The sequence below is a fragment of the Hyalella azteca genome, unplaced genomic scaffold, assembly GCF_000764305.2.
Source record: "Hyalella azteca isolate HAZT.00-mixed unplaced genomic scaffold, Hazt_2.0.2 contig11450, whole genome shotgun sequence".
Taxonomy (NCBI): domain Eukaryota; kingdom Metazoa; phylum Arthropoda; class Malacostraca; order Amphipoda; family Hyalellidae; genus Hyalella; species Hyalella azteca.
The window spans coordinates 116,721-139,984 of record NW_025941449.1 but is presented as its reverse complement, the minus strand read 5'-3'; the positions used below and the strand labels follow the sequence as shown (position 1 = coordinate 139,984).

The 23,264-nt window shown below is 37.5% G+C and overlaps 1 protein-coding gene across 1 annotated transcript in view; it reads left to right on the top strand.

The window, feature by feature from the left end:
* LOC108672298 overlaps nucleotides 1–23,264 on the top strand; it is a 132,423-nt gene that overhangs the window by 37,881 nt on the left and 71,278 nt on the right. The window contains 1 exon segment of the mRNA XM_047882844.1: nucleotides 11,924–13,035. Coding sequence (XP_047738800.1) covers nucleotides 11,924–13,035 — 1,112 coding nt within the window.

The window sequence follows — 23,264 nt, the reverse complement described above, 5'->3', positions numbered from 1 at the left end:
ATTTCTTATAAGTCACACTTATTTATACTGTGATGAATGATTCAAAGTATTTACGTGTCTATTTAATTTTACCTAAGCAGAGTTCATTTGGTTATTCAGTTTTCTTTTCAAACGCGAATGTGTGATGAAAATATCAAATCGACGACGGTCTATATTTTGTGGGCTGTAAGCATAATATTAACTGAGCAGAAATACAAATCAAACATCAAAATGAGACAAAATAAACATCAATATTCTAAAGGTGTCTTTTGGACTAATTTGGTATTATCGCCCCAGACGACTGAGTCTTTGCAGTTTCGGCATTGCGCTATTTTCCCTCAGCTCGAGCACTCGCATTTCCCTGTGTCGCACTCGACAGCTTTGCCGATACGCATTCCTGTTGCCAGTGCCACGACATTCCAAACAATTCCGGCATTCCCTAAGGCAGGTGAGCAAGCATCTCCCAGCTCAACATCGTCCATAATTCAGCTCTTGACACTGACTTTTCGCGCGTCTGGGACTTTGCGAGACTTTTTTGTTTCTCAGTAGCGGTAGCCTGGGTCTGAATCCGGGGTCTCAAATCATATTATTCTTGACCATTCTGGAATATTGCGTCGCGATGAAAATTTAAGTTTTAAAGAAACTGCGCGTAGAATAATTTTGTCGTAAATAATTGCAACACAAATATAATTCGCCAATGGTTCAATTCTTTGATGAAATAATCTCACGGTGTTCTAAAAATCGTGAAGTTCATCTTCTTAAAATTTAACGTAGGTATAATCTTTATTGTAGAAATTTTCTACGTCGATTCGTGAGTCAATTCGTCGCAAATTAAATGTATAAATTTATATTCTTTGACAAAGCTTGTTTGCACAGTTTTTTTGGATGCAAAGACCATGTTTGCTTTTGGAAAGATCCAAATCCAAAATAAGGATCTCCACGCGACTTCTAAAGGAAACGACTATTCTATTCTATTGCTAATCTAAATTGCTAACTTATTATTTTATTGCTTGTATATTGTTATGTAGACTTCTATAGCGACTTTTAAAGGAAGCAAGTGAGTGCATAGTGAGGTAATATAATGTTATATATATGTCATGACTATTATTAGTTAGATAATAAAACGCTGTTGGGTTGAAACATCTTCTGCAAGACCATTGCATTGAATTCTGAGCTTTGCTCGTGCGAAATATGGCTATTGATATGGGCAATATGATTAGAAAATATATATTTTCATTTCCCTCCATTCAGAGACTTCAGAAGTTAGTCGGAGCAATGACAAGAAGGAGATTCGTCTCTTCAAAGTCCAACATGCGAAGCATCGTCGACCCGTTCCTTTGTTTTCCGATAATTGGGGTGGCCGAGGCCGGCGGTATCTTGTACGTCGACGTGCAGTCTTAATTGACGTTTGCTGATCGGGCCCCGGCCCATACTGAACCAGTATGGGCCCTGGGCCTATACTTTCAAAAAAAGTTATGAGATCGTAAGTTCATCAGCCAATCGTTGACGGCCTTTCAAGTAAAATCCACTAATCATAGACAAGAAAATAGAGCGTAGGTACTTACGTTTACTTAGCGAATTTTGAAAGTATGGCCCCGGCTCCACACGAAGCACGCATGTCCTGCTCTATGTCCTGGGGAACTATTGCTTGTTTACGTACAGAATTTCCTTGCAGAGGAACTTTTGAAGACGGCATTGTAGAGTTACTGCCTTGGAATATTGATAGGCCATATCGTACAGAATTTACTTACTTGAAAAAGAACAAAAAATTAAATGGAACGTTAGATTTTTGACCTCGATTGACTGACAGGCCTCATTTCTGTAGAATTTTCGAATCAAAAAGAGCAAGGCTCGCAAGATAAACCAATATACAGAATCTGTTGACGCGGCGAATTCAGCGGAAAGTAATAAATTCTATAATTTTTTGTCATTCATTAATTATCAAAATATCCCATTCTTAATTTTTTGTGAAGTAACGTTCGAAAATCTAAGTTCTAGTTTTAATGGGAATCACAGAAAAAAATATTAATTAACCACGAAATTCATTCAGCAATTTTTGGAACATTTGTTATCTATGTTCGATTTTTCATGGGTAAATAATTTATCCTGTGTTACACAATCCGGCTTCTTTAGTTACTATCAAAGGCATTGTAGCCTTCCGTCCTCTCCGCCAGGAGATTTTATGCTCGAGTCTTATTTTGAGGCAAAAAGAGTTAATGGGTGCGACTTTTAATTGCCCATCGCCGGAACGGCCTTTTATTGGACCACTTTTCTACTGGCCCCTCGTGTTATGTTACCGGGACGAGTTTTTCTCTACTCTCATTTGTATTTCGTTTTAATGTGCAGCAGCGAATCGCAGGTTTAAATACTCAATGAAACAGTCCAAGTGGATGAGTGAATTCGTTGCTACTGGAAACCTTGATTTTCCCAATTTTTGATTAAAGAAACGATTTTTTTTTGTTGGAATACGCTCGTGGAAATTAATGATTTTGAGCTTAAACGGGTGGCTCTAAATAATTCTCACGTAAGCGTCCTAACAGAATGATGAAGTATTTATCGATCGAACGGAAAAGTCGTCGCCCGTGACCTATTTTTACAACACTTCTCTTTAACTTCACTTCTTGTCTGTTTGTTTGTCTGTCTGCTTCAAATCTTATAATCAATATTTAACACACTTCTACCTGTCCAATTGATCTAAAATTTTGCACACTTGCGTAAAGTTGAAGATAATGCATGAATCAATTAACAGAATATATAATTTTAGAAGTATATTTTTTTGCAATTTGAAAAATGAAAAAATAATTTTTTCTTCTATAAATCTTATAATCGATATTCAACACACTTCTACCTGTCCAATCATTCTGAAATTTTGCACACTTGAGCAAAGTTGAAGACAAGGCATGAATCAATTGACAGAATAAATAATTTAAAAAATGTATTTTTTTTTCATATATTAATATAAAAAAAAGCAAAAATTAGTTTTTATTAATATATGGAAATAAATTAGAAATTCATTGTAGATGTATAACATAGGAGACACTGTATTCTTTAGAAGTATTGTCTTTAAAAAGTAATTTTTAAACGCATATTATTCATTTTGAGTTGACACACCTCTGGCTTCCAGATCCTTATGTCAGGATTACCGTGATTAACTGCCTTTAATTTAATCCTAACTTAAAAAGTATGATTTTCCATTATTGCATTAAATATCCGAACTATTAAGTAAATAACGATCGTGATGTTTTCGATGGACCATTTAAACCGTGTACGTTGTTTGCCATAACAAATAAAGTCGGTATTTTAGTTTACTTCAAGCATGAGTCTATTTATTTTTATGTCACAATATTTCTAGACCCTGACTAACTTAAAAGGTGCATGCCATCAAACACTTATATTTTCCTGCTACACGCTTAATTATGGGAGTATCTAGCTTATGTTAATTGTATCCATGAATGAATTTACTCCCCGCGTAATAACGTTTTAGCTTCTTACGCGCCCATTCAATGATTCACCTGTCGTTCGTGATGAGTAAAGCCCTATATAAGTGATTCTGTGAGTCGGCGTAAATTCTGGCGCTTAAGCCGATCGAATAACTATAACTCAACGACACCAAAATTTACTACCGAGGTTTGCTAGGAATTTTGAAGAGGAGGAGAAATTTTTTCGCACGAGAGGTTTAAAGTGCCATGGCATTGGAATGTTGAGATATTCGCAAACAACAAGAAAGGCACAGTAGTAAGTAACTAAGTATATACATCATGAAATGAAAAAATGTATAATGAGCTGCGAAGAGTATTTGCAATATCACTATCACTTAATCTCAAGATTCAGACATGATGAATATAAATAAATTCATCATAGTTTATTTTACTCCGTGAGCATGGGCGGTATTGAGAAGGAATATAAATTAATCAATTTCATTGCACGAACAATTTTAAAATTCAAAGAATTGTATTAGAAATTTCCGGGTAATTTATATGGCGCAAAATTAAAATGAAACTAATTTATTCGCATGCGTTATTTAAGGTTGGCTATAATTTTCTTGCCAGATGTTGCGTGTAAAAAGCTGGAGCTTTAGAAGTTTGCTGACGCTGTGTTGGGATCAAGGAGCCTAATTAAGTCTTCTCCACGACCACCTTAAATGACGAAACAGATGCCGGGGTATCTATTTAATGTGAGAGTGAGCTGCTTTTCAGTTATAGTTGTCCTGCAGTCGTTAGAATTCATTTCAATTCTGAATTTCAGAATTCAACACAATTCTGAATTTTAGAATTCTTTTCAATTCTGAATTTCAGAATTAATTTCAATTCTGAATTTCAGAATTAATTTCAATTCTGAATTTCAGAATTCATTTCAATTCTGAATTTCAGAATTCATTTCAATTCTGAATTTCAGAATTCATTTCAGAATTTATTATAATTCAGAAAAGTCTTGCAGTCGTCATTTCTGTGCATTGTTGTTTGTTGGTTGATTTGGTTTTATTTACGTTCCTTGATCTTAACTAGTCACATAAGTCACAATTTTTGACACTCGAAGGCACCTCGTTACCAAATACTTGAATTTTTTTGAGTGGAGTTTTTTCTCGAATCAGATCGACCGCAGTGTCTTCGAGTTTTCTGATGCGAATGTTAAGAGTCAAGATATAGCATCACGCCTCAAAAAGTTGAGGGAGGGCTTCATGAATCTCATTTTAGAAGACACCAATACCGTCATTTTTTTAGCGAGTTTCATGAATTTTTGAGCGTTGTTTTGAATAAGAAAACATCCTTCTTTTCAAGTAGACGTCATCCTCCTTGTCAAGCGATTTGTCAACGTCTAGCAAACATGGAACAATCCGTTGTGACTTGTGCAGACGTGGAAATTCACCTCATTTTCAGATTTCTAGGTAACATTGTGAGAGCCGCTTTGTTCACTGCGGCTGCGCGTTGTCCTTTGGTCGTAATTGCAAATCTCGCACGAGCTATGCTGCAGGACCACTCCTCGCTTTGCCAGCCTCTTTTATGGCTCATGCAGCTAGCTGAATTTGGAAGGAAAATAACCAAGCTCTTCAATGCCCTACATAATGCCGAAATTCGGGAAGGAAAGCCGCTAGTTTTTTTCATGACTCTCCGGGGAAGACTTACAAAGGAAATAACCAGCCTTTTTATCGCCGCAATTAATACAGAAATTCGGAAAAGAGATTTCCTAGTAGTTTAGAGTCTCCCTCGACAAAAAGACACAAAAAAAGCAAGCACTCTAATGACTGATACAACACGGTATTAAATGATGGAACACAAGATCCCAGACATAATTTAATCAATAACAATATTCTCCGAGGAAAAATCCCATGCAACCGCAATCCCCTCCAAAAAACTTCAACATGCGATAATATTTCAAATAATTATATGTAATTTTTAGTCATGGGAGTCAAATTAACTGACTCAATTTCGCTGACTTGCACACAATGCGCATAAAAATTTCATTCCATCATCATTTAGATAATCTTAATTCTAGAACAAAAAAGCGTACAATACATAAACTTTTCGAACCGAAAGAGAGCGTAAGTGAATGTCAATNCCTGTCTCTTATACACATCTAGATGTGTATAAGAGACAGGCATAGCAGTGATTTATTCATGATGAGAGTATACATTTTTCTAAATGGAATTCAAATCGTGAAAACTGAGCGACCATTGTTTTTATTTTGAATCCAATATTTGGTGATCGCTTCTGCGGAATGACGAGCGGTCACATTCTGCCCGAATAAAAGTTTTTTTTAGGAATAGGAAACGTGTCCAAAACGCGAGAGAAAAAGTGCTTTGCTAACAATGGAAAATGCATTGCGGAATTGACTTGTACCGTTTTTCAAACCAGGATCGTGTTGAAGCCAACAATAAAACTATTCATGACGCTTCCAATAGTTTGGGTTCATTTTAAATCTACTTATTATTAACGACTTCTGAATGAAGCTTCCCTTTTATGGAGTTCTACCGTATATGTTTTTATATTTAGCAATGTGCCGTAGAGAATAATATGGCAAGAGCAGCAAAAGAATTTGTACATTCTCTGCAATTCAGGGAAGAAAGACTGATGATGCTGAAATCTAGGTCTGAATTAACTGATTTCAGGTATTATCACATAGACATTATATTCGCATCAAAGTCAGTTGATGCCACAATTATTAAAAACTCTACCAATAAGAAGAATTTTTCCGCGTGAGCAGAAATGGTTAACTCACCTTCATGATATAATCAAGCCGCGACGTGGGCAAAGGTGCAGAGTATGGTAAGTTCAAAGTTGATGCAGAATCATTTAATGCAGTTAATGTCGGGTATATTAAATGCGTGCATTTTTATTTGATTCATCTTGAAGAAAATCTGCAGATGCGTCACGTACGATGCGTCAAACAAGGTATCTGTAGTTACCACTGTAAATGATGATTGGTGCATCAACTGATTAGATTTTCATCGAATTGTTATGTGAATTTTTCGCTAGTCGATCAGTGCTGAAAAATAAGATATTATATCATTATCGCTCGATAAAAGTTCGTTCAATGGGGATTGCCGTAGATAATACAATAGGAATAGTCACTCTCGCGGTTTGATACTTTATTTATTAAACTCCATCTCCACATCCTATGTTTGATACTCCACATCTAATAACATTGTTCACTTTGATATCCTACTAGCCTATTACTCTTGTTTGTCTATGTCATGAGATTGACTTCGTGAACGTCAGTTTTAATTATTAACTGTGATTGTTATTGCGCTTATTACTGAGCTTATTATTCAGACTTGGAAAAATGATACGGATGTCTTCATTTTACACAAAATAATCAGTGGTATTATGATGTGTTGCACATTACTGGTCGTGATGCGCGAGATTACGTGGCAGTGCCGATTTGAATTTCGTGCCAAACCGCCATTGTTGGGCAACGGAGCAGAGATTGTATTACGAAAATCTTTAAGACACATAGGCTTTGTTATGATAAATTGAACAATTTACTAAAAATTCTGAAATTTCATGTGCCTTCCGAACGGAAAACAAATACACAACCATCAGAATTAATATAATTGCGAACTCTCGTTTCATCACTTGAGAAACAAATTTCAGCTGCCTGAACTCTCATGTTTCGTCTCTTGAGAAAAAAAAAATTCAGCTGACTGAACTCTCATTTCGTCACTTCAGAAACAAGTTTCAGCTGACTGAACTCTCATATTTCGTCACCTGAGAAGCAAATTTCAGCTGCCTGAACTCTCATGTTTCGTCACTTGAGAAACAAATTTCAGTTGACTAAACTCTCATGTCTGGTCAATCTTCGAAGCATACCGATGATCAATGTCCGATGTAAATTTACTGCACAATATGGCAATGNCTCATGTCTGGTCAATCTTCGAAGCATACTGATGATCAATGTCCGATGTAAATTTACTGCACAATATGGCAATGATTTGTTAATTTAAACCCTTTTCCAGATTTTGACTGCGTTGTAGGAACTTGTAGCGTGGCTTATTACAGCGTATTTTCGTCTGAAAGTTCCAGCCTGATCAGTCTCGTCCATTCTTAAGTTATTGAACTAGCCTGCGAACATTTCACCAGCCTGGAGGATTGAGAGGTTCGGAGTTCGTCTCCAAGTTTCGTCCTTACAGAAGTTGGAGCAGCGATCGCTCATGATCACGAGGCATCCTTATAGTGCTTTTTTCAGAGGCCGACATATCTGGTATTAATGGGTCCCTATCAAAATGAGTCGGCATATTGATATTGAATTGCATCGGTATAAAGTTGAACAAAATTGGATAAGTTTCGAATGTTTTGTCGAATTCGAATTGATCTTCCTTCAAATAATGCTCTTTGATGTGCTGTGGGAGGATCTAGAAAACTAGAGACATGTAGACATTGAACGAAGGAAAAATGATTTCTTAAACTACTTGGAAATAAACGCGATATCATCATTTGAAGTTTTTGTTTCGAAATGAAGTCATAATTCTTTTTACGTCCTTGCCATGGCAGTAACTGTAATATATAAATGTTGAATTTGTTGCCTTCAAATGCGCTGCAGCTTTGTAACGTATCGTCTCGCTATAGCAATACTTGCCTGAGAACGAACTCCCTTTGCATGTGCTACCCGGAGAGCATTTGTCGTGGCCTACGAGGCTTTATGAAGCCAGCTCTCTCACCTCGTTCTATTATACTCCAGGATATTCTAAAGGGAAATTCATGTGTGCTGAATTCTTGCATTGTCTGAATTCTGGGCAACGGCCGGCATGGTAGGCAGAGCTAGTGGGCGCAAAGTCTGGCGTATTGCATTAGGACTTCATTGCTCTGCAAACAATGCTAACGGAATCTCAGTCTCGGGCCCTACAATTTATTGCAAAACCGTGACCGAAATATTGTCCTATTTCATTAGACTCGTTCGGGAGATGTACACTGGGCGGCCACTTCTTTCTGAACAATTTTACCGACAGCCTCGTGGGAACTTTGTGCCAATAATGCCTAAATATTTTTCGTGAACATTGTTTGTAGGTATAAATTAGTTGTCTCGAATGATAAATTAAAGTTGTATTCTTTGTGAGCTATTCGATTGCATTACACGATATTTTTAATGAATGATATCCCAAATAAAAGAAAAATTGTAATCTGGTTATAGTTCTAAAAGGTTAAAAATAATATTGTAGAACCTTACCTCTTTCATATATGAAACTGTACCGTTATTTTTTTGCAAGCACGGCGTACCAAATTGACAAATCGTGCAGCAACCTTTTCGTCCAACAGACTGTTGTTGTCTGTTTTCTGTTCACAAAATAATATCCTACCCGAACGCAAAAAAATTTCATCGGAATTTCCTCAAAACGATTATGCCTATATAAGGACGTTTGTAATCTCGTGACATCTAACATAGATTCATAAGAGTTTTATTTCGCGTCGTGGGCCTTTTTTATGGTCCCTTAATTTGTTTTGTTGGCTTCAAAACATTGGTTGCCTTCACGAAACTTGAATGCCGCGAGTCATGACCAGCCTCTCTGACTTGGAAAATTTAAATGCAAAGCAGGACTTTTTTAGCGACCTGCAAAAATAACTGAAAATTCGTTTCTGCCAAAAAGAGATGAATGGAAATTAGTTTGGAAGTCAGAGAAAAAAAATAGAAATTAGGATCCGAAGCATGGGGAAAGAGTTGTTTTATAATAGAATACATGAAAGTATAGACGATTAGTTTGTTTATCGTGAAAAGAATAGAATATTTGTTTCGAACTGGATAAAGAGAAAAGAATTGCAAATTCAGGCTGCAACGCCTACAAACTTGTTAATAATTGTTCCTTTTCATGTTGCATAGATACGGTTTAAATCTTGCAAAGATTGCTTTAAATTGATGTGAGCTCGCAGAACTTATCCCGGCGGCGTCCCATCCCATTTCAGTCTCACGTCAAATTAGGCGGAAAGCAATGCCGTATTTTGGGCTGGCAATTACACGGGCGTGCTGGTACACGGGCGTGCTGGGAGCCCAACTGTTTACGGCGAGGCGGCGTCGAGAATGCTTCCTGACCGTCAACTTCCATTACAAGTTTACAAACGCTCGTCACGAAATACTCTTTGGAGATGGAACATCCTGTCGATGAGTGAGATGTCATTTTGCAATGAACGACGCATGTTTTCAGATAATGGAATATAAGATTCGAAGATAGAAACAGTATTAATTAATCAATCGCAGACCTGTATAATTGCATGTGATTGATTATGCAGTTTAACGTATAATTCTTCGTAATCCCATTTCTCAAACGCCATTTCCGCTAAGTTGAGTCTTAATTATGTTCCAGCGGACATTGAGATCTGGAATCCAAATCGTGCTCAACGACATTTTCCATTAAAAAGTTTCAAGTGTAATTCAGAATCGCTGGATTCGATTTATTGATGGTCTGGCCCAAACATTTTTAGAGTTTCATTCAGCCAGAAATTTCGGCGCGGCATATCCACCTTCAATATGTGAAATTATCCGCGTTGTGAGGTCACTGAATTCCTGTTAACAGTAAAAATCTTACTAGAGTGCAATGTTTTATTAGTTAAAAAACTGATTTGAGGAAAATTACTCATAAGCTTCTAAGAAGAGCTTCGAAACACCGCTAAGAATATCAATGGAACTTATACGTATTGGAAAACTTGTTTTCGGTTGGAAAAGCTAACTTGGTAACGTAATTCAGCTTCATTGCCAGACTAACGTACCTGAATACTTGCATGCTTATTTTCTACAGATACTGTATCGCTAACTCTGCTAACTTTCTTATGGGAGCTCATTTCACAATGTCGCAAATTTTGATGTCGGACACTTTGATATACATTCAATATTGCCTACTCAACTTTCAGGAAACCATAAAATTTAGGCTGCTGTGAATTATTTAAAATCGCTGCTTACACCATTAAAATAACATATCACTTCTTTACTTATATTAACAAAGAATTTAAAAGCAAAAAAAAAAGAGTAACTTGGCCATATTTCATCACGTCGCAGACCAGCTCCAACATCACGTCAAGAACTCCCGTCAAGAACTTCAGGAATATTTAAAACGAATTAAACGACCAAATTCACATAGAAGAGATTAAAATTTAAACTGTCATATGTAACAATAAAGTATCGTGAAAAACTCTAGATTAAAATATCTAAGCGTATAATAACTATTAGCGTTATATAAACAAGGCTTTCGTTATAAATACGCAACGATTCCATTATGCCCAAATCTGAAGTATTGGCAGTGGAGTCTAAATTCTTATAATAACTTGTACGTCGCACTTAAGAGTACGTCGAAGTGAAGGCGAACACTTTAAGCCGATTTCCTGTACAAAACTCCTCCCTTGGTGTTCTGCCAATCTGCGTGTAAAGTTGAGCGATGTCATTCCGACATTTGTTGACGCGCTCTCAAATTCAAAGAATTACCAATATGATTGAATGGGAAATGGATTGACTCTTTGACTTATTGGACATAGATTCGGACACAGAGACTCAGTAGATAATTAATGTAAACTAAATAATTTTCTCAAAATGAACCTTGGTAACTACTGAAAGTTGCCTCGACATAAATACATATGTGATATGACTATAAGCAAGGCTATTTAGATAATGGAACAGCGAAATATTTTAATACATACATTTTTATTCTGAATTCATGTTTTTCACCATATATCTTCAAAGAGAACTTTGTCAAAATGACGCTGATCGTTCATTTTCACTGGAAATTGTGAATCAAATTAAATAATCTGAACAGATTTTTACGTTCCTCCGCATTTCATTTAGCGATTGGGGTTTCGATCACAACATGTTTATATTTTATCTTTCTATTTTTATGCATGTATTCTTGTAGTTTTTGAACTGCTTTGGTGCTTGTCACCAAAACGTGGTCGGAGGAAATATGACGAAATTACTTAGTCATGCATGGTAACTTGCCTATAAGAGTACAGCTTGTCTTCTATTGAACCAACTTGAAAATATTGTACGCCAAATACAACTTATGAAATCTTACTTTCTTGGGAGACAACATCACTAATCTCGCAAGTAAAACGAATGACAGGTTATTGTTTTTTAGGCTAATGAATTTGCTATAGGGAACACTGGTGTAGTGATTCTAACGAAATTTTAAATTGATAATATTCACCAGCAAAATAATTTAACAAGAGTTTGAGATTCTATAAATTTATTAAGTTCAGAAACGATTTGACTATAAATTGAACCATTTTACTATAAATAACAAATTATTATTGACGTTGGGAGATAAATATCACCCGACTGCAATTTTCTTTTTTTTCACGGATGTCGCATGACTGCTGCATTTAACAAGTGTTTGAGATTCTATAAATTTATTAAGTTCGGAAACTATATGACTATACATTAGACCATTTCACTATAAATAACAATTTATTTTTCATGTTGGGAGAGAAGTATAACCCGACTTCAATTTTCTTTCGTATTTTTTTTTTCACAGATGTCGCGTGACTGCTGTTGCGTGCGGGTTTCGGCTCTTCTCCTGGTCGCCCTGCTCCTCGTGATCCATTCGATCCCTCCTTCTCTGTGCACATCTGACCATCGTGCTCCTCCTGACCAGATTCCTGGCCAATTTCGGTCGCCAGGTCACCGGCAAGATCAATCCCCGAATTCTGACCTGCTAAAGGATCAACCGAGTAACCCAAACCCTGTGCCCCATCGAGACCAGAATCCGGAAGAAGTGCATGAGCAATCATTGCACCTCAGCGCGTTGCATGATCAATTTATGAGTTCATACCCTTCGTCATCGCATGATCAATTAAGGAAAAACAAGAAACTCTCTCCTACTTCCAAGAAAAAGAAAGAATCACCTCATCTTTCAAAGAAAACCGGCAATATCCTCCTTGGCCATACACAAAGTAGCGAAATATATCCTGACCATCACCAACACCACGACCTCTTGTTTGATCAATTCCAGAACCCCGAACAAATGGCAGCTCGCTCAGATCCGCCCCAACCTCCCAGAGCCCACAATTCTAGTCTTCTTCAGCCTCCAAGTCGACTTCATCTTGAAGCCTCGCAATTGGGCTCACGGCAATCCAATAAAAGATTGCCGAGCAATTCCATGGGCGTTGCAGAGCAATCCTCCGTGCCACATGTAACTCTTCATCCAGAGCCACGCGAGGGCAAAAAGACGGGTTCTAGTGGGGTAAAAAATAGTGCTTTATCTCTTGAGAGTGAGAAGAGTTATACCCCCCATCATGATGAAAGAAGTAATAGCTCGTACACTAGCGCGAGAAAAACTGGTGATCAATCTCGTCGAAATGGGAAAACGAGTGAATTGCATCACCCTGAAGAAGAAATAAGTCTTTCGCACACCCATTCGTCATCACATGGGGAGGAAAAAAACTTTTCCACTCTAAAAAACCGCCTTAACTTTCCTATAAAATCCAAAACTCGGTGGCCGAGAAGTGCGCTTGGGGAATATTTCAGGGACCACGGCGACCTCTACCCCGGCGACTTGCTGGACGGCGCGCCACATTCGCTGCCCGTCACGCTCGACGCTGAGCACACGCGCGTCGGCAAGCCCGCCAACCTCATCTTCAAGGACCCGTGAGTAGCTCGGTGATGTGTTACTTAAACAGGGGTTATTTCTACCACGTTGTCATTAACGTGTTTCCTTAAACAGGGGTTATTTCTACGACGTTGTCATTAACGCGTTTCCTTAAACAGGGGTTATTTCTACCACGTTGTCATTAACGTGTTTCCTTAAACAGGGGTTATTTCTACCACGTTGTCATTAACGTGTTTCCTTAAACAGGGGTTATTTCTACGACGTTATCATTAACGTGTTTCCTTAAACAGGGGTTATTTCTACGACGATGTCATTAACGCGTTTCCTTAAACAGGGGTTATTTCTACCACGTTGTCATTAACGCGTTTCCTTAAATAGGGGGTATTTCTCACACGTTGTCATTAGTTCGCTTCAGGCTTAAAGATACGCGAGTATTAAAATGTTTGAATATATTTTTTTGGGGGTAAAATTATAGATAGTTACATCAAAGCGGACAAAAAGAGACTTCTTATCGAGCCGAATGCTTTGTTCTTTCTTCTTTGTTATTCATCATCACCTGTCTCTGCTTTTCTACAAGGAAGCCTTTCTCAGATATCTCAGTTCAACAATGCGCAGGTTTGAGTATAACAGTTTCAAGTCGACGACTGCGTTGCGAGAAGTTATACATTGCGTAATCTTTTCATTACTGACACTACAAATCTTACGGGGACGACTGACGTTGACTTTTCGTTGTCATGGTCGCTTTATCACCCTGGATTGTTCATAACATGATAATTCATAATTCAACATAATTCGATTGAATATTGATCACCGACATTTTTATTCTCAATCAGTTACTTTCTAATATCACAAATAATAAAATAAAAATACACGAAGTGATAAGAATGACATCTACTATGTTGAACAGACAAAGTTAAAATTCATTTGGAAGTATGGCGTTAAAACTTTACATTTTTAAAGATAATATCATTAAATTATTCATGCATTCTTCGTTTGATAAAATAAATAGTTACCCATTTTACCATCTTTTCCTCCAGCCATCAAACATTCATCACACAGTCATCTTCTCCTCATTCCAGTTTTCCATGTACCATTGAGTTTATTTATGATTACATCTTTACACTAAGTTGTTCAGTCCTCGATGGATCAGATTTTTGTGTGATGGAACCGACACAAATGAATACTCTACTGTATTCACGAAACCAGAAACCAGACATCGCGATCTGTTGAACTAGCTTAAGATGATAAGATAAAAAAACATTTTTAATCGCGTAATTTTAAGCAATTTATCGTGACTTCAAGCAACAAGGCAATCATATTCACTTTATTACTATTCCACTTTGTAGAATCGAGATCAGAAGCTCCACAATGTCTCATTAGAAGCTCTGGGAACGTCATTTGATCTCTTCGAGGTAGGTTAGTTAGTTAGTCAAGGGTGTTAAGCGTCTTAGGGTGATCCTCACGTCTACCTAATGCACACTTGCGGGGCTCCGTGCCCTCAGATTAGGATCATGTTAACGAAAGCCCACATGTGGCAGAAGCAACCAACAGCTAATGTCTTCTATGTGAATGATAATGCTACACGCCCTTCTGAGGATCTTCTATCTCGTTGTACCGCACTAGTAACATCAGTAAGTGTTACATCAGTAAGTGTCATCTATAAGTGTCATCAGTATGTGTCATCTATACATCTACGTATATCCCCCTCTAGTTACATCTGTAAGTGTCCCATGCTGTATAAAATCAGGTTTATAACTGAGACTCATAGTCAAAAATTGAACTGAGCTAATTATCATGGCTTATATCGGTTTTCAGAAATTTTCTATTGTATGCTCGTAGTTCGATAAATTAAAAAACTGAGGCTCGAAACCGGGAAATTTCGGATCGTTCGCCAATACCAAGTAAAAAATACTTGAAATTAATTTTATAAATTGTACAAAAAATTGTCGAATTGAACATGATTTAAATGTTATTACCATTTATTAGATATTCGCGGAAACCGGTTATAAAAGAATAAATATGAAAATGATTACATTAGTTTGGAAACAATTGGAACAATTTGAGATTCAAACTGATTGAAATCGAAGATAGCGAAACAAAATAGCATCGTTTCGAGTAGTTAAATGTATATAGCAGTGAAATTACTGTGAATATGCAATGACATAAGAAAATTTTTCAATATGTCTACATAGTACATAGCCGTTGTAACGATGACGTTATTTAACTCGACATTCACCACTCACGTCGAGCGGAACTCCGTTCTAAGTTCTGCATTAGAGCTTCACCAGATGGATAACATCGTAATTTACAGCTAGTACATGTATGACAGATGGCATAAAACTGTATTAAATTTTAGGAGGAAAATAATGTATCTAGAATTTATTATATTGCTAAAGATGTGATCAAGAATTTATTATATTGTTCTGTATGCTTTTATTATCTAAGTGCAAACTGAGGGTTCAATGCAGGTTGTTGCCAATGTCCATTTATTTCACTGCTGACAGATTCATGCATAGCGTGTACCCAGGGAGCTGACCATGTTTGCATCTAGTTGTGTTGCCGGTGTCTCGTGCGTTCATTTGAACAGAACAGACTTCAAAGCAAGGACTTTAGTATGCCAGGCGCTGAGGTGACAGCGAATGAAGGATATTGCAATCCATGTACGTACGTTCTCTCCCAATATTGGGAAAATTATCATTAGGTCTGTCGTCCCACACCATGTCGTTGGATGCTCTCCACAGCCAAGCAACACACAAGTGTATGCAAAGTCACGTTAGCGTATGATTTATTTGGGGTTTATATCAATAAACGGAGGTTGACCTTGTGTTTTGCTCAGAGAATACATTTTGATCTGATAGGATAATTATTAAGATGTCGCATATAATGTCTTTGACTACGTCGAGGCTGGAACCATCGATAAGATCGAATTTCCAGCGGACGGTTGGCCACTGGAAATTCGCAGGTGATTTTCAGTTCCTGCTTCTGAACGCAGACAAGTTGGGCAATTTAGCGATAGTTCCTGAGCTGTTTAGTGTCCTTCCAAAGCTGGGCAGATTGTCGTGTGTCTTGATGATACGCCATGAATATTGATGTCAAATTCTGTCATATTGCGTGCGTGATTGACGATGTCACGACGTAACTTCAACAAACATTTTTCGTGCTTAGTTAGTAGATTTCTCTTTGATTTTCAGAGCTTCCTTGCAGATTCTGATTTCCAGATCAATTCAAACATGACTGATTATTCTAGAGTAAGATTCTGCAGACAAAATAGATTAATCACTCGATTTTTTTTCTCGATTATTTCTTCTTTATGTGATGCTGTTGAATGAACATTGGTTCCAAATGATTTATTCCTTCAGAAAAGTATAAAATCTCTATTTTCAAGGCCGCATTGACTCTACAATAGCTTGTATTTATTTCGAAAATAATTGACTAATTTAACGGCATTATTATCAAGAATAATAGTAAACTGATTTACTTAACACATCTGACATGATCTTGTGACCATGCCGAGCGCGTTGATGATGGTGATGCACACATTTGTGTGAGGTAAATGTACCATGTTCGAAGATAATGTAGCAAAAATGTGTTGAAGTTGCTTGTTCTCCATTTTCAACGAAAAAATAATCGTGGAAGCGAGTGTCGAGGAGCTATAAATCTGTTATCCAGTCAGTAATTAAAAATACTAATGATGCCAAATTGAATCTGGAGCTAATAAATTTTCCTATGTTGAGTATCATTCCTACTTTTCACATTTATAGAACTCTTTCTGGGGTGAATTCATTCATCATATCAGACTCATTGCAGTTCATGCGTGCCTTCAATAACAATATTAAAGGATTTTCTTGCGCGCATAAAATAACCTCTCTGTGTGCATTGTGTTTAGGAAGTTCAATACACCTGGGGCCATACATTCAAAAAAAGTTAAGAGATCGTAGGTTCATCAGCCAATCATCGACGGTATTTGAAGCAAAATCCACCAATCATAGACAAGAAAGTAGAGCGTAAGTAATTACGTTCACTTTGCGAGTTTTGAGAGTATGGCCCCAGCTGTTCTCCAGCCAAGTCTATATAGACTCGCAACCGAAATAAATCGGGGGCTAATTTCAATATCATTTATCTATCGTTAATGTTAACACGTTCGCTTTTTTAATGAGCTCATCGAGATTGGTCTTTTTACTGGAAACGCATGTTCGCTGTGCGATGCGCCATACGTATCTGTGATTTAATTTCATTTCTGAAACATTTTTTCGTCCGCCCCCCATTCTGCGACGCGTCCTGTGCCTCAAAATGCAGGTAGAGAGATGGTTTTGGTACCGTTCGACGCGTCAGAAAGTAAGCTTTAAGATGAGTACAAGCACCAGATAATGCCATAATTGGCCGCTTTACGTCAGACGTTCCTTTTTAGTGTGTCCAGCCTTAGAATTAATCCCATAGACTTTACTGAAGGGCCCTCAAAACCGCCCCCCTTCAGAGAGCTGTCACGAAATCATTTCTTGACGTAGAGAGATGATTCTGGTACCGTTCGATGCGTCAGAAAGTGAGCTTTAAGATGAGCACAAAAATCGGAAAACCCCAAAATTAAAAATTTAGGGGTAGCCGGTCCCCTTAAAGGATTTTCTTGTGCGTGTAAAATAACCTCTGTGTGAGCATTGTGTTTGGGAAGTTCAATACACCTGTTCTCCAGCCAAGTCTATAGACTCGCTTAAACAAACAAAATAAATCGGGGGCTAATTTCAAGGTTATTTATCTGTCGGTAATGTTAACACATTCGTTTTTTATGAGCTCATCTAGACTGGTCTTTTTACTGGAAACGCATGTCCGTTGTATGATGTGCCATACGTATCTGTGATCTAATTTCATTTCTGAAACATTTTTTCGTTATTACTGATCGAAGTGTTTGATTAGATTAATAATGTGCATTTGATTTCATATGAGTGTTATTAAATTGATATTCATAATATTTTAAAATATTTCAATGTACACATTTTTGTCCTTCCTGTCGTGAATGATGCAAACAAATTTCTTGCATTCATATCATATTGTAAATTCTCTGTCGATATAATCCAGTTAAAATCCATTGCTGAAACTAGTATGATGGGGCTAAATGTTTATATCATATTGACTCATTCAGCGTCTTATAATAATACCGAGCATAAATCTCCAGCTGAAATTCATCTGGTGGTTCTTATTGTCCAATACACCGGCGCTTCAGAGCGAGCATCTGCATGAAAGACAAATAGCCTCCTTGCGCGGCTTAGAATTTCAATTCATTTTCCTTGGCAACCAGCACAATTCTTCTATATCAAATCCAATCCGACGAATATCGAATCTCTTCGTGAAAATACGGCGGCGCCCACCGGTTGGGATGGCTGTTCCAATAATCAGATCCAATATAAGCTCCAATATTTATTGGTTTTCCAAGGCGCAGATCAAAGTGGTCATTACGTTCTGGCGGCCTGACTCTTCAGTCGAGTTGGCGAAAATAGTGAGAAAATATGCACATCTAAACGCTGCATTAAAAGAATTATTATATTAAGCATTTCCGATTCTATTGAATCACTTCTGTCCAATTCTAGAAATATGATACTTATATTTTTTATAGAATAATACATATATATGTATATAATTATACTTGAACACGAGTGGTTAATGACCAGAGAAATCATTGATTTAAATTTTCAGGATCGAACAATATTCTTCAGTGGACGTTGGTTGATAAAAATAAGTGGTGATTATTTACGATTATTTTAAATAAGCTTATTCTGCTATCTTATAGTAATTTCTGCACCCATGACCCGGCAGCAAGAGATCAAATGAAGACTGTGAGACACAGAGCTGAACTAATTNGATTGTAATACTTTGAGACATGATCTGGTTTCGAGCTTGTCTCAGGTGGCAGGAAGAACGGCTGCTCAATGTCATTGAAGTTACTCCAATTAGTCCGATGTAATCCCAAAGATGAAGAAGTCTACAACCTTCTTTGAAGCAAAATTTAAAGAGAGCAATTGCATTAGTCACGAGTCTTGTTATCGCTTTCCAGATAACTTTGATTATATAAATATCAATAAACATCACTAATCTATATTGAATATAGATTAGTGATGCTCTCTTTAGAAAGAAGTCTACAACCTTCTTTCAAAGAAGGTTGTAGACTTCTTCATCTTTGGGATTACATCGGACTAATTGGAGTAACTTCAATGACATTGAGCAGCCGTTCTTCCTGCCACCTGAGACAAGCTCGAAACCAGATCATGTCTCAAAGTATAACAATCAAGCAACTTCATCTCAAGATCCGCGATGAATTGAACTGGCTCCGTGACAACCATGGCCACAACGCCAAACCCCGAACTATACGCAGCGGCGTCACCTTTGAAAAAGGAGTTCTGCAAGAATCTGGTGTGATCTTTAAATTTTGCTTCAAAGAAGGTTGTAGACTTCTTCATCTTAGGGATTGCATTGGACTAATTGGAGTAACTTCAATGACATTGAGCAGCCGTTCTTCCTGCCACCTGAGACAAGCTCGAAACCAGATCATGTCTCAAAGTATTACTATCGAGCAAATTCATCTCAAGATCCGTGATGAATTCAATCGGCTCTGTTACACCCTTGACAACGACGTCAAGTCCCGAACTGTACTCAGCAACGGCCCCTTCAAAAAAGAAGGAGTTCTTCAAGAATCTGATGTGATCTATAAATTTTGCTTCAAAGAAGGTTGTAGACTTCTTCATCTTTTGGACTACATTGGAGTAATTGGAGTAACTTCAACGACGTTGAGCAGCTGTTTTTCCTACCACCTGAGACAATTTCGCAACCAGACCAGGTCTCAAAGTCTTACCATCGAGCAACTTCATCTCATGATCCGTGATGAATCCAACAGGCTCCCTGCAGGGTTGGCGATTTTTTTAAAAAAATCAAAAAAAATCAAAAATCGATGATTTTTTTTATTTTTTCATGATTTTTTTGATTTATTTGATTTTTTGATTTTTTCAACTTTTTTGTCTTTTTGAAGTGTTGTTTTTTATGTTGCAATTAGCCTACTAACAATAACAGTATATGGATCATAATGGATGGCTAAAAAGAGCACTTATTGCCTTCAATAATGGCCAACAGGCTAAGGTGGTGTTTACCACTTAGGGATTTTTGGGTAAACAACTATTGGTAAGTCTATTCATTAGCCTTTTAAATCTGCTTCTATTTTGCGTGTTGTGGGCCTTCCTACTGACTGGCTCTTTGGCATGGATATTTGAAGGAGTTTGAAGATCCGGCTGCTTGGAGCTTTTAAAGAACCGACGAGGCGGGGCATGGGGGCGATTGAGGGCAAATTTATGAGCTCGCACGCAACTTGGTCCCGAAAATGTGCTCGGGAAGAGGAGGAAAAGTGACAACGAGAGTTGCAGATCGCATCTCGCGTCTTAGAGAGGCGTTTTTCACCGAGAATGAGAAGGAGGATTTGGAGTTGGATTCAAGTTTCCGACTCGCACTTCATCGAAAAATTGAGTAGGCTTTTTAATCAATTTATTTATTATATCAGTTATTTGATCATCATTTGTATTTCATTTTTATCGGCTTTGTTTTTCCTTGCAATTACTTCAGATTTTATATTACTTAGGAACTCCTCAAAACAGACTTGTTACGATCATGTTCTAGGTTTTAATACTGTTTCCGCAACAGAAATACAGTTCAGAATTCCACAACGAAATTCGAATGTCCACGCAGTAGCAACCCGTTTTTTTAGTCCGGTTATTTTTATGTACAGGAAATTATTTTGTCAGGATTCAAGTAATTTGGGCACTGGAAAGACCGCACTCCGATCATTTTCTAACACTGCTCCATGGCCCTAAACAAAGTTCACATACATCTCTTTCAATCCAGTTAAGATTTATAATAATGTCATAGAACGGAAAAATTATTTCTTATCCTCACATTGCGTTGAAAGTGGAGGAAACAAAGTGCTTTTCTATAAGAATGTCATCAAACAAGCAGTTCACTGCAAGGAAGCAAAGAAAATGTTACCCATAAAAGTCCGTAAATCTGTCAGAAAATTAGATATGAATTTCTTAAAAATTCACGACATTCTATCCCCGAAGTAGTGAGGAAGAGCCGTGCACGAAAGTTTATTGAGTTGATTTTCCATCGTTTTAAGTAATAAAACTGTCTTGAAACTTAACGTCGGATTGAAGCGCGATCAATTCTGCATTTTGCAATGATTAAAAATATATCCTTTATTGGAAAATATCAATAGGTCATAAGCGTTTGAACCTTTTGACGGTTATTTGGTGACTGCTTTTTCAAGTAGCAAAATACTCGAATCAAAATTGGATTCCGTCAATGAATTGTTACCGACGGAAAACGGAAATTCTGACCATTTACTTCAAAATTTACTCAAACAGCTTGTATAAAGTGGATTTAATTTCAGCCTCGCTCCGTTTTAGCATTCAAGAAAATTTCAGGTGAACGTCGTTAGGCTCGCGTCGTATATTTCAGAGGCAAAAACTAAGTCACCACAGCAGCGCATGCAACTGAAGTTGCACTGCCACAAAAAAACACGGCCGCCTTAATAAAAGCAGCAGCAACGCAACACTAATAAGACTGAATAAAATTCACCGGACACAATTGGAGGCGGAAACTAGAGGAGTCTCAAATATTGTAACTTTTGCCAGTAACCACAGCAACCATAACATAAGGTCTGTGCATGTTATAACGGTATCCATAAAATATGGTTACTGTCATAATCCATCGGTGGCAACTACATATACTGAGGTATTTGAAAAAGTTACTGTCTCCTGATTTATTTTGCCAACAAGCTCTTATATATTCTAGACAAGTTCATTTCGATGCAAGGACATGGGAGAATATACCAGTTGTTTCTGTGCACGATTCGTAGCATTTACTCTGATTCATTCATCTCCGAATCCCGTATTTCCACTGTTTTGTCGACTCAACGCTTGACTATTTATTCATCAACTGCATCCTGCATTTTGCATCGTCTTCTGTGCCTGGCGCGGAAGGCCACTTAAGGCGGCCGGCCGTGTCCAACATCCCGCCGGCCACTCAAGCATTCGATGGCATTCGGGCTGGAATTCCGGAAGTGGTATTGCGGATGCACAATTCCTGACGCTCCTACAGCGCCGCTAGACGGGCATATTAGGTTAGCTGGAGCCCCAACCAATACAGCCTGCCGAGGAGACTCAGCATCTATTTACCTCAGCCCTCCTGCTGAATCTCGGTTTGTGTGCATCTGGAATTGCCAACCTTGAAGGCTCTCGAAACATCGTTGCTCTATAGTTTGAAATACTTGGAATTGCACTGTGTTCTGCTCACTATATTCTGCTCTATAAATGAAATGATAAATGATTATTCTCAGGATGCATCTGTAGTTTGACATGCTTTAGCATACATTTAGATGAGATGATTTTTTTCAATGTTTTAACTTGCATGGTTTGCCAAATTAGTTGAAAAGTTATTCATCAGCGACTCATTGTTTCCATTCTATTAATATTTCTGCAACCAGGCTTCGGATACATTACAGTTTACCGTAAAATTCCAACAATAGTTAAATATACGAAGAAGAAATTACAAATAATTGGTCTTACATTTTTTTCCTATCTCTTAATTCTAGCAGGCCGCTATAATGCCACTTTTAAAAAATCGTGACTGTCAATGTACAGTCAGGATTGAAAAATGTTTTTCGTATCATTTTATGTGCGATAGAAAAGTTCTACGATCGGAAACTTCTTCTTCTTTAACTATCTTCATAACCAATATTCGTCTCCAAATTGCCATCACGTTTCGGATAAAATAAATCACAGTTTTAAAAGAGCTACACCCCATTATAAATTTCCTACAATAAATTGACCCAAATGAAACTCCCTGAGCGAAAATTTTTTCACTCTGTTGATAGTGCTACAGCCTGAACAATATTTACTACAATGTTGAATCAGTTTGAATCAGTTCTCTTACGGAGATGTTACGTAGCGTTATTGTAGGTCGTAGGAAGGAATTGAGTTAAATGGAACACGGTTTGCTGGTCCCGGAGAGCAGACATGCTGCTTCGTTGCCTTGATCTTGTTGTGGATCCTGATTCCAGTCCTCTCATCTTGCTTTTGTGGGGGATAACAATTTTGATGTTCGATGTTGCTTATGTTCGAGATCACAATTTATGTAAAATTGTTTTGCTTCTGTTTTACTTTGGAATTTTTATAGGAAGGCCTTGCTTCAGTTAAACATAAATTTTCAATTTCACGACTACGCTTTTGATGGATAT